Source organism: Amblyomma mixtum, chromosome 4 (genome assembly GCF_055824585.1).
Source record: "Amblyomma mixtum isolate Tamu chromosome 4, ASM5582458v1, whole genome shotgun sequence".
Classification (NCBI taxonomy): Eukaryota; Metazoa; Arthropoda; class Arachnida; order Ixodida; family Ixodidae; genus Amblyomma; species Amblyomma mixtum.
In genome coordinates, this window is record NC_143015.1 from 77016898 (window position 1) to 77030275 (window position 13378).

Below are 13378 nucleotides of genomic sequence, written 5' to 3' on the forward strand. Positions count from 1 at the left end.
TTACCTTCGCTCACAATTGAGTGGCAAGAATGCAGCTACATAGCTGGGCAGCACTTGTCTAGTATGCTTAGCTGCCTGTTGCACGGTCAGCGACAGTGATGAAGGGCCAGTACACTGCAAGTGCACTGTGCAACCTTCTCTGCAACGCATGAAAGCACTCTCTCTACTTCATCCTTACTCAAGGAGTCTAAACCACTGCACCCACTCACTGAGTGTCTCGAGGAGGTTCTCTTCGATCCAGGTCCAGTTCTGGAAGATTTCCTCTCGCGACAACGACGTGGCCACCACTGGAAGCAACGAGGAGAGCCATATTTTGCGTTCTGGCCCTTGTGGATTCATTGTAATCATGGATTTATAATGCCTCAGGACAGTGAAATAGAGTTAACACATAAATCCATGCCACAGGTTTGGAATAAGCTCAGTGAATCATACAGCCAAAATGCTTTTAATGCAGAGTGCCACAAGAGCATGAAAACACACATACAGACCCATGTGTACATGCATTATTAGGTCATAACATATTAAGGTGCTCTATCACACAACACACCACATTTTTCCCCAGGAATGGTCATCAGCACAAATTATTACTCAAGACGTCCTAATGTTGCAACAATGTCACAGTTTTATGAAGAGAAATGAAGGTCTCCGTAAAAAAAATATCGACAGAAATATGTCACTCTGCATGAATCAGGCTCAATGTTCTGAACATCTTATCCGCGAGTCTGTACACTGCGGCCGCAATTCAGTGAAAAAACTTGACATCCGTACAAAACACCTTTGTCTAGTAATTTACGTTACTTTGTCACATGTGAGGTTAGGAAAATATGCGCCATGATATTAACAGAGGTTCTATTTTTCGATTTAAGATGGAAAAAAAAATATGACAAATTTACTTACTGGACAAATTTGCAAATTTACACAGACCAGGTGATCCACAGCCCTCTGGCTTCTTTTAGATTTCTGCTGCGGTCTCCCTTTCTTTATCTGCTATCTGAAACTTTGCTCTTGTGGAGCTTTTGCTGCTTTCATAGTTTTATCAGTGAAACAGTGAGCAACGCGTCACAAGCAAGAAACGCACCTACATTTATCATGACCAGCATCTGCATGCAGCTTGCATGCTGCTTTCGAGTGTTTTTTGTTCATTTCATTTCTGCACAATCCATTCTGTAGAAATAAACCTCCACTTCAGTTTTTGTCACACAACCTGATCATTTAACTCCCACACTGTTACTTTTCTAATGGCAATAACACCTCGTCCTATAAGCCCTGCTCTAAATACAACTGTATGAGCATTAATACAGAAACACTGAACTGCTCGTACTAAGAGACAAGTGAAAGTGATGTTATGAGATTAACATTGCAAAAAGTCAACCAATTTAAAAAAAATAAAAACCAGCAAGTCCAACCCCTATCTATGATAGATCTCTATGATAAAATTTAGAAGAACGTCAATTTGGGCTAGATGGTGCATTATTTGAGACAGAAAAGGAAAATAGCGCTGCAAAAAGACGTACACAGTCAGTCAGTCTTTCTTGTGTACGTCTTTTTGCAGCGCTATTTTCCTTTTCCATCTCTATGACAGTTCTTATCTTAAGATTTACTTTGCGCTACACAATTATATTTCGATAAAGCCATGAGCAATTTCTAATCTAATATGTAATTTTGCAAAAAAAAAAAAAAAAGAAAGGCTTGTTCCCCTTCGTGCATGTCACAGTACTTTTCATTATGAATTGTTAAAAGCTTACATACTGATCCTATTAATGAAAAAAAAAAAAATAGATACAGCAAAACATCCCTCAAGACCAAAGATTTGAACAATCTGCCAGGCGACAAAACAAAGATTCCTAACTCGTGCACGACCAGACAGCAGCCAGTACGCAGAGACACCCTCACTGTGCAATCATGCGGTGCGAGAGGGCCACTCTACGCTGTTAAGGACATTATCAAACAAAACACCATGAATACACTAACCCAGAAGGCGTTTACTAGCTATCACCAGCTGGCCAGAAATGGCTGAACGTATCTCACCATAGCTGACTTCTGAGAGAGGCGTCCGGTGCAATATCCGATATGGGGCAGGCTGCAAAGGGACGGTCGGCATTCGCAATTTATTTACAGAAGTAGTCAAACAGCAATGGCTCAACAAACTTAACTTAATCTGCTTGGTCATGACAAGCAGACAAATAGCATCCTTGACTAAGCACCTGCAATGCACTTCTTCATTACCCTGTTAACCATTTAAATGAAGGAAATCGGCCGCACAGTGCAGTAATTCAAAGTTTCTAAGAATGCTCGGAACGTGTAGATCGAGTTCCCAAGGTAAAAAGGAGAGTTCAGACTCCTCTTCAGAGCACCTTCAAGGCATAGTTCGGGTGCGCGCCAAGATGCAACATTCGCTGCGCCATTTCCTTTCCTCAAAAACCAAACTAAACAAAACAAGTGGGCTGTCGGTGTTCAGTGGGTCCATTACAAACTATTTTCTCCTTCACATTACCATAGATACCATCCAGAGAACAGCAGCACACATAAAGCATGCAAGAGCTTACTCATTACTATCTTCAGATGGTTGTCCCAAGACACTATACTTGAGCAATTCGCACAGCTCAGAAATAACCTCCAGCACACGGATTGTGGTCGAACTATACAAGAAGAAACATTTGCATTGAAATGCTTATTGCACCCACAAAGAACGAGTGTTTTTTTTTTTTCGTTCTTAAAAACTAACACTTAGCCATTGACAGCGAGAACAGAGAAAGATTCAAAAAAGTGCAAGACAAGAGATGCCGCGGTAAATGCTATCACGAACAAATAAAACTGTGGGGCTTTAACGCCCCAAAGCAAAACATGGACTATGAGCGACGCCGCAACGAAGGATTTTGAATAAGTTTAGAACATGCGAGGTTCTTTAACATGCGCTGACATTGCACCGTACACGGACACCTCTTGCATATTTCAGTCCTCCATCGAAACACGGCAGTAGTGGCTGGGATGGAACCCGATCCTCCTGACTCGCCCTAACCACCAAGCTACCGCTGTAGGTGTACTATCTGCAACAAACAACATCCATCACTCCTCTGCCCTCAGTACTTTCATCTGATCAAGTCTTGTTTAACATAAGAGCTAAATTGCTGCAACCAAATCTGCAAGGCCCAAGGTACCATTTCCACCAGTCCAAATACTGAATGCAGCTACTGGTGTATTAGTATGAGCAAGTACAAAGTATTATATGTCCAAAGTAAAGTGTTAATGCACAGCTTATAATACAGAAATATTTAAAACGCTTCACTATCAAGGCCTAAGCATGAGTAGCCAAAGCGTGGCTTGTGTTAGAGCAGAAGCTAGACTTTGAAATAGTTTTTTTCAGTGTGAAAAAGTACATCAATGGACCGCATCATTTCACGACTACCTGTGTCGTTACTGTTTCTTGCCCTATTCATGCTAAGTGAGCAAGAGAGAGAGAGATTTTAATGAATACAGGAGAGGTGTGCCTGGTTGTTAACCTGGCATACTACTCCAGATGAGGACAAAGGAAGAGGGTAGAAAAGTGAGGAAAAAAAGAAAGAAAAGAAAGGCTAAAAGGTGAAATCAAGTATACACAATGGTTACTAGGGACACGAGCTTGATAGGCACTCTTTGATGATCCTGTTTCTTTGTGAGTGTGAGCAAGCTAAACTCAGAGGGGTTAGGGAAAAAATGGAAAAGGTAGCGACAAATGTTCACACCTTGCTGTCAAACACTGAGTCGAGGGTTCCTACGAGGACGGACGATAGACCCTTGGTGCCATGTCCTTTCCGCCTCTGCAGGGCAAAGAAGGTGTTCGACTGCTCCGTCACCCTGCAAACACAAAGACACAAGGAAAACGGGTGTGACCATAAAGATGCAAAAAAAAAAAAAACCTCATGAGCCAGAAAGCCCCATCATTCACAGTAGGGGCTACCAACAGAGCTGGATTCTGAAGGATTGCTGCTGACTGCTGGTAGGACTAGCCGTGCATTTCACATCCAGCAAGTGCTTTGATTTCGTACAAGCAGTCCCAAGTGTCTAGTTGTCCCGCACTTAGGTCTCGTCAGTGAGACTCTCGTGCACGCAGACTGCACTACGTGTGTACACATGACACTGAATAACGGGCTGCCATCATTGTTACGACTAAATCTACTTGTGAGAGTCTTCAGTCAGTTTCGCATGGAAGCCAGATGGAACCCAACTCATCACGTATTACAAGCACAAAGAAAAAATAGAGATGCAGTCATTGAAAAGAAGTTTGTCGGATGTGGGAGCACGGAAAAACATTTTGTAGTGACACCTGTTAGAGGACCATTCCTTGGGTTCAGGGTTGGTGTAGTAGTAGTTGGCTAAACAAACGGACGGTGGTTACCATGATTAGTTTGGTTTACTGGGGTTTAACGTCCCAAAGCAACTCAGGCTATGAGGGACGCCGTAGTGAGGGGCTCCGGAAATTTCGACCACCTGGGGTTCTTTAACGTGCACTGACATCGCACAGTAAGGTGGTTACCATGAAAGGAGAAGGTTACGGAGATAGTGCAGATCAAATGTTTTAGGAGAATCCCCCAAGGTTGAGTAGATTTGTAATAAGGGAGTAATTACTCATTGACATCCACTCGAGTGCAGTCGTACGGCTGCAAAGGAAAGCTATACAGCTTTCTCAGAAACTTCACAGTTAAAGAAAAATTCATCCTGGTCCGGGGTTCAAACCCAGGACCACCACTAAACCGGAGCAGTCACTCTACCAATTGAGGTAACCGGGACGGCAAGCTTAAGGTAGGGCGAGAGCGAATTGATCAATAACTCAAAGTGGAGCAGTGTTGGTTGAATGTTTTAGGGGAATCCCCCAAGGTAGAGTAGATTTGTAGCAATGTAGCACTCTCTGTCGTGCGCGGCTGAAGCAAAATGCACCGCTGTTAGGAAAGGCTCCACAAGTGGTGGACTGAAGAGGAGTGTTATCGGAAGACTGAGTATGTGCGGAAAAATAAAAAGAGTTGTCTATCACACTACATATCTGCACATTCCTCTCAAATTCTTTAGCTCAACATACCACGAAATGAAAGTACCTGAACAGCTATCACTGACTGTCACGTTGTGCAATCGTAATTATCCTGTGAGATTTATTTCTGCTTTCCCTCGCTACGCAGCAACCTACTACTTGTTCCAATGGCAGAAGCAGGCAAGTCACAGCATGTTGTCTTGCCTAACCATGCAGAAATAAAATGCTTTCCCAAAGTCGACGATGATTGATGGTGTTTACAGGCACAATGGTATCAGAGGCCAAAGGCGGCAGAATCTAGCATGGAAAGAGTTCCAGACAATATAGAAACATACGGTAAGTGATGAGAATTACGCGGCCATAAGTGATACTGGTAAAATATTACAAGCAGGCCTACAATGCCTTCGAAACAATGTAAAAAATTACGTATCGTGAAGAAAGCATAAAAATTCAGAACTCATGTTAGCTGTTCACTTTGGCAAGACAGACTGTAAGAAATTAGATTTCTTCAAAAAGCTCAACATTTTTGTCAACGAAATCAATGAGCCGGATGCAAGAAAAAGAAAGAATCCACATCGCGTAAACTTTCGTCCACGAATGTGTTTTATGGGCTCAGCAGTCTCGTTTTTTTTACGCTTTTATGTTTACTTACTTTGTTATCGTCAACTTTGCATCACAACAGTAACAAGGCAACACCAGGCACAACACAATACAAGTTGAGTTGTTGTATGCTACAGGCACACGACAACAAAACCATAACAAGAGAACAGTTGTCACAATGTACGAACAGCAACTGTGAGGAGAACCAAGGAAACACCAATCACTCCAGTGCACCCAAATGCACAACTTAAACACACAACATGAGCCTAAATAAACAACACAATACGCAAACACACAACTAAAAATGAAACCGCAGAATGCTTTGTGAAGCGGTCCGTGATCCAGGGAAGCATTCTCTTCCGAGCATGGCTGCACACGCCCCAACGCAGTGCAAAGCACAAAGGCCAGTATTGCCGCAGAGTAACGCTCTCAGTGATACACACGGCCCTCTGAGTATTCATAACCCGTTTCACTTCCGTTCCTTCTTGTCGTGTTAATCAGTGCATCACCCCTTGCGCAGTCATAGTTCGTCTTCCTGGGTTCGATTGTCCACTATCACTCAGTATTATTATTGTTTCCATCATATACGCATCTTGTCTTGAGCGCCAAGGTTTTTTCTTTCATTTTTTGTTTTCGCTTCTACGTGCATGTTTGTTAGCCGTGTTTGATGACTTCACATGATAACCTCGTCTTGAGCCGATTGTACATCGTTTGTCCTCATCTAGCGTTCTACAAGAACATTTAGCGGACACTGTTCTACAAGATTTATCTTGGCATGTGTCCTTGCCGCATTGTGAAATTTCCTTGTGTTGTGTGATGTAGTTCTTGCCTCAGTGTAACTGTTCTGTATGCCCACCTGCTAGGGCCCCGTAAAGGGGCCTGCAGTATTGAAAATAAATAAAAACAACGGCCTGGAATTCTACATAACTACGGTATTTTGGTAGGCATATCATTAGGAAAACAGAATGCCCCAGAAAGTTTTTTATTTGCTAATGCAACAAGAGCTAGTGAAATACATCAGTCTTCCAACAAAAGTACAACATGAAATCAGCCCATCTGCCCTTCAGAGCATTCTTACAGAACTGCTCCTCTTGAGCAAGAAAAGGTGGCAGCCAATATATTTCACGCGAGTGTGCAACATGACGCATTAAATTCAGCACTGGACAACCTGAAACTGTCAGGTGTATAAGCTATAACTGACAATATATCTATAACTGAGTTGGTTCCACTAATTACAAGATCAGCTGCACCCTTTCCATTCAAAAAAGACAAGCAGAACTGGCACTATGCTCAGTCATTCGAGCCCCAGACACTTTCAAGAGACAATCAAGGCCGCTGTAACATGCACGCTCAAAGGAAGAAGGCAAAGACAAAGCCCACAAAATTCCAAACCACATTTCACGAAAAACCTGGAGGAGACTTAAGCTCCGTATTAAGGGTATGATGTACTAGTGTTAATCGGTTAATTAATTCTCATATATGTGGATTTGGTCATTCTCAACTTTACATTCATAGATCCCTGGGAGTCCTTGTACAACTCCTGGCGCAGTAGTGCAGCGCTCAAGCGTTGCACCACTGCCCTTCTATGGCAGGTGCTGCCACCGGCGGGGGATTGTGCAAGCCAGGTAACTCTTCCCAAACAGCCTCTCGCGACCAGTTATTAATTGAACTGCCACCTCCCATGGTGCTCAGTTTACTCACAATCTCGGCCGCGGCAGTCGAACTTCGACGGAGGCGAAATTCTAGAGGCCCGTGTGCTGTGCGATATGTCGGTGCACGTTAAAGAACCCCAGGTGGTCGAAATTTCCGGAGCCCTTCACTACGGCGTCCCTCATGGCCTGAGTTTCCTCGGGACGTTAAACCCCATAAACCATAATGTAGTGGCAGGTTGTGATGACGCCACAAGGTAACATGACCTAGGTGGCCCACCCAGATTGCTGGAGCGGCCGGTCGCTCCGGCTGCGAAGCTTCAAACGGTTGCTGACGCCAGACAATTTTTTTCCCTGACATGAAGGTACTAATGCTCTCCTGTTAAAAACTGAAAAGAAGTATTGAAAGAAAATCCCTCTACAGAAATTCCATACACTTCTCTCTTTAGTCATATAAGCTAGTGATATGTATGTATATATATGGATATAGTGATATATATATGAAAGAAGCCAACAGCCACAGAAACCAAGGGGCACAGGGTTTTTTTTAATTTATTTATTTATTTTGTGGTGTTGATCAATTTAGAATATTACTGAATATGTTATCGCTTAAAGAAAATTGATTAGAAAAGCAGAAGAAAAAACAACCACTGCCGCCGGTGGGATCCGAACCCACGACCTCCGAATTACGCGTCCGGTGCTCTACCTCTGAGCTACGGCGACGGCTGTCAATTCTTCTGCTTTCGGGGGTATTTATGTTTACAAGTAACCTAACCTTGAGAGTGTTCATCAGCGCCACCCACGTTCATAAGCGGCGGACGTAGAACGTCCTGAGTTCCCGCAGGTGTGACGTAGAACGTCATCGAACGGAGAGGGTGGAAGCTGCGTGAGAACCCTCTTATGCTTCCTAAGGCGTCAAGGCTGCCAGAACCGAGGCCCTCGCTAAGCAATTAAGCAAACAAGGGAAGGGGTATGAGGGGCTCGTTATAAATATGAAAGAAGCCAACAGCCACAGAAACCAAGGGGCACAGGGTTTTTTTTAATTAATTTATTTATTTTGTGGTGTTGATCAATTTACTTAAATCTAATTGATTAGAAAACCAGAAGAAAAAACAACCACTGCCGCCGGTATATATATATATATATATATATATATTGGTGATATATATGGATTCACTTCGTTTTTAGTTTAGTTTTGTGTTTTACTGCAAAACCACATGCTTACCAATACACTGCTGCGCTACTATAACATAAACATGTTCTATCCAAATAATGCGTGCAATATGTAAAATAAGCGAAATAAGGAATATGCAAAATAAGTAGACAGCTGCATGGAAGGTCATGCACCCCTTAGTTTTTTTCAGTGACTTGCCTAGCTGGACATGACTAACCAGTACTATTCGAGAAAATTTAGCCATCATAGACAGATAACCTGAACAGAACAGAAAAAAAATACCTGTCTTGATCTAACCTAGACTTACAACTGGGCGAGTGCTTGTGACATAAGAGTAGCGCAAAACCAGGACGACGGACAAAAGGGGAGAGAACACACACCAACAACACTTTTGTCCGTCGTCCTGGTTTTGCGCTACTCTTATGTTATGGATCAGTACCGACTTGCCCAAATTTCCACCCGAGTGCTTGTGGATTTACAAAAAAGATATAAAAAAATGGAAATAGATTTTTCCTGAAGACTGTACACATTCCAAGGTACATTGAAAAAAGGAGGGCTTCAAATGAGGAATGCAAGAAGAGGAGCAAAGTTTTAAAAGCTAACATGTTTGTTTTGTTTATTTACTTTGTTATTTAATACTGAGGTATTGAACACAAGATCATGGAATCGTGACCATGGCAGATGGGTCAAGTGGGCAGGGACGGCAGTACATTAAAACAAGAAGACAGAAAAAAAAAGAAGCAGACAAGGTGTCGCTAACAACAAAGGTAGACATTCGGGAATAACGAATCAGAGATGTCATCGTGCAGAAGAGCATAACAAACTATATTTAAGTAATTTAAACAAATCAATACAAATGACCGAGTAGATCAGCACTCAATCACCAGTTATTGCATAAGTGCCTTAAAGGGGTCCAGAAACACAATCTTAGTTAACTGTTTTGCCTGTTGATTGCATACAGTGAGTTATAATGGTGCTATTAGCGTCGGTAATACCGCGTACATTCCGGTTTTTAATATTTTAATGTCCTCCCAAAAACAACTTCATGGCTCTGATGGTGTCGCCACACAGAGGCGGGTTTTTAGCAGCGGATACGACATCACCTGGCGCGAGCTTGATGACCGGACGAACAGTAAATATACTGCAAATTGTGTGAATAAATAGAAACACATTTTGTCACCTGTCTGCGTTTTATATTAGATCAACAAAAACAATTTGTTTGTCTTAGATAAAAGCCCTGCAAAGCAAGTAAAATAAAAAATACACCACCAGGGGCGCTCTGGCATGGAAACAACGCTGCCAGTCTCAGCAAGAACGAGTTACAGAGAGCAGGCAACCATGGAGTACAAACTTCCGCGACGTGCTCTGGCTGGCTGTTTTGATTGGTTGCGCCAGGCGCCGTCATTGGGAGAGCGAAATAGGAGTGGGAAGCCCCGCCAAAATCGAGTATAGGGTAGCGTTTTGTTTGCTTGTATTTTGAAATTTCTTCATTGAATAACTCCCGTTCCTGTGCATCAATTCCTGTAATTCTTTTTAAGTCAGCATCTGTGTGACATAAAGAATCCACCTGAAGTATAGCTGGTATTCCCCCAGGCAGTGTTTTGCAGCCCCTTTAAACAATGACAAGGAATTCTACATAACCACATTATCAGCACGGTTGTTCCATTCAATAATGCTTTTAAGAAAAACAATGTTTGTAGCAGTTCATTATTGTGAACAATGACTTTACTGAGAGAGAATATAACATGCGTGCAGCACAGCCACTATAGTAGGATACAACTTATAAAAAACAGTAGTTGCTGACACTGGGCCGTGGTCCGCAGCGTCCTGTATCACTCCACTGGCCAATCGCAACAGTAAACGAAATCAGCTTTTTAACGTTTGACTATATCAAACAATCCACATATCAAAATTCTATAGCTCATAATTTTTTTCTAGAGATAAGCTTCTTCTTTAGGTAACCAGCAACGTTTAAGCAGCGGACTACTTTTTTGTCGTGGAGGAATTCTGTGCGCGGAGGCTGAATGTGGGCGGAGCTTCACTGCAGACTTAAGTTGTATCCGACTTTAGAGCAATTGATTATTTGCGAGGTGTCAGTACTGTAACACCTATTGATCAAGTGGAAATAGAATTTCCAGTGAAAAATATGATTATGATTAGTAAGAGGTGGAAAGGCACTTTTCTAAAGAGGTCAGTAATAGACGCACGGCGATAGGAATTATAGATAAATCTCACTGCTTTGTTTTTAACTTTCTAATTTGTGAGCACTGATCCTAATAGGGATCTGCGACAATTACAGCATATTCTAAGGTTGGTTGGAAAACAATGTTATAGGCAAGGAAACGTGTTTCAGTAGTAGCGAATATATGTGCACTTTGAGAAGAACAGTTTACAAAAAGCATTAGCCAAGACATTATAAATACGTTATTGGAAACCCAGAGACCGAAATGCTTGTGAGATGTTACCTCAGAAAATGCATTATTAGTTGTAGCATACTGGCGGGGAAGGGTTCTCATACTGGAGGGTTCTCTTTAGGCGCTATTCTTATACATACACTGATATCAAAATTTACCACCATTTGCCGCATATCACACAACCTTATTTCCCTCTGAAAGTCATCATTTAACCTAAGCTATTCTTCAATGGAACTATTATTTCCATAGAGGATACAATCATCAGCATATAATTTAATGCACACATCATTATCATCATCATTATTATTATTATCATTACTATCATCAATAATAGCATTAATAAATACAATAAACAAAAGCGATGTGAGCATGTGAACTAGAATATGTGTGGGCACGGCTTAGAGAATCAATTTGGTGTTGGATTGACAAGTAAGCCTTCATCCAGGCTACTAGGTCATTTTTTTATTACAGAACTTAATTTATAAATTATCACTATGCAAAACCATGTTGAAAATAATTTTGAAAATCTGAAAATATTGCATCAGTTTATTTGCTTTCCTTAACTATCTGAGAAATCATGTACTGCCTCATATCGAACATCCTGTTCTGAAACCATGCTGACCTTTTGACATTACGTTATGTTTGCGGGCCTCTAGCACTTCGCCTCCATCGAAATGCGACCGCCGTGGCCGGAATCGAACCCGTGTCAGCAGCCGAGCACCACAATGATGTGTCGAGAATGTGCATGCATAAACACCTGTAATCCAAAGCGGAGTAAACTACGTGGTTGAAAACCCAGGTCTAGTAATAGTCACCGGTAACACCTGCGTTTGTTTTTAATGCAAATGTTGGAGTACCTGAATCCTATTGGTTTCCGATCCCCAGCTTCTCAACTGTCTACACAATGACTGCTTGAAAAAATACATGAGAATGCATATAACCGCGTGAAAACAGTGCTTCCAACAATGTAAAAGAAAGGCTTAACAGATCTTATTTTCCACTTATGTCACCTGTCTGCACTAGTTTCCACTGTTTATTGCACCAAAGCAAATGCTGGGCCACCAGCTAGCTCAACTGTGAAAGTTTTTATCATTAACTGAAATATCAACATTGATTTGATGACAATTTTTTTTTATTAAAGAAAACGACTTGCACCCATGACCATCATTGTCGATCCCGCATGACCACAGATTACTCAAATTTCTGTGCTGTTCCCTAAATTGCAAACGAGACCTATTTCATCTAATAGAGCATTGCTCATCCTTTGATCAAGGCCGGGACACCCTGGCTACCAAACAAAACACTCCCGAAGACGCTAATGCCTTCAATAAAACGCTTTATTTCGGCCTCCACAATATTAAGCAGGGTCCTGCTGCCTAATGATACACAAAGTGGCCTTATACGAACAGTGTGGTGGGCCTTCCCACTCCATTTACTGGGTAACTCCTACATGCTTTCTGAATTGTACTCCTCTGACTTGGAACTAGCCTTTTCCCCATCCCCTGACTGTGGTCACGGCCCTTCCTCGGCCAATGACAGTTTATATGTTCGTTCCTTCATTACAGAAAAATAATTCTGCACCTCCACCTTTTAGGCACACATGCAATTTTTTTTTTTCTGATGTGAACTGTAGCTTTCCTTGCTGTGAAGTGCACCGCAGAAATCCCCATTCCAATTACCCTCTGTGAGTGAGCTCTTCTCACCGCCTTGATACCAAGATAACCAGAAATGCCCCTATGCACTTTTTCAGTCTGCTCTTCTGCTCTATGTTATCTTACACTTTCACAGTTTTCTTCTTTTTTGTTTCTTATCTTGCCCTCCTTTCATACCAGCAGTAACCCCATACAAAGATACTGATGTATGCCAGTGCAGATACTTGATTTTCTGAAGGCAAAACAGACAATGGAATGCCCCCATGCGGGCATGAGCAAACTGCGAATGGTTGGTTTGGTTTGGTTTATGGGGTTTAACGTCCCAAAGCTACTAAGCTATGAGGGACGCCGTAGTGGAGGGCTCCGGAAATTTCGACCGCCTGGGGTTCGAAATTTCCGGAGCCCTTCACTACGGCGTCGAATGTTCTGGAATGAGTGTATCTCAGCGTGAAGCAAGCTTCCTCGACCACTTCATAGAAGCTTTCTTGGCACATGCAAGTTTTCTTGCTTGCATTTAGCAATACAGTTCTTCAAGACACTAGCACACCATACAGTTACATCTCAATTCAAGTTCAGTGAATTCAAAGCCCCGCCGATATTTCAATACTCTGCCTAGCTAGTACATTGCAGCATGATTCCCAGGCGCTATCAGCGCTGCGGCAAAGTTAGTGCCAATTTTTTTAACTCAGATCGTAACTTGTCAAGGTCCATACGTGCACAGCCTACAAGATGCAAAGTCGTCATTTATGAGAAACAAGACAGCGCAGCTCGGAATCAAAACAGGAGATGTGCCCCACAGCTCGCTGAAACCAAGCAGTGCTTTATCGCCAGTTCGACTTCAGCCTCTACCATGTGCACTGCCGGTTACTTTCGCATATCAGCTGCGT

The 13378-nt window shown here is 42.3% G+C and overlaps 1 protein-coding gene across 1 annotated transcript in view; it reads right to left on the reverse strand.

The window, feature by feature from the left end:
* The window catches only part of Tbc1d8-9 (TBC1 domain family member 8/9), an 82101-nt gene that overhangs the window by 67904 nt on the left and 819 nt on the right, over positions 1-13378 (reverse strand). The window contains exons 2-4 of the mRNA XM_089586887.1: positions 3723-3834; positions 2029-2080; positions 210-287 (exon numbers count right to left, since the gene is read on the reverse strand). Coding sequence (XP_089443013.1) covers positions 210-287; positions 2029-2080; positions 3723-3834 — 242 coding nt within the window. The remainder of the gene's footprint in view (positions 1-209; positions 288-2028; positions 2081-3722; positions 3835-13378) is intronic.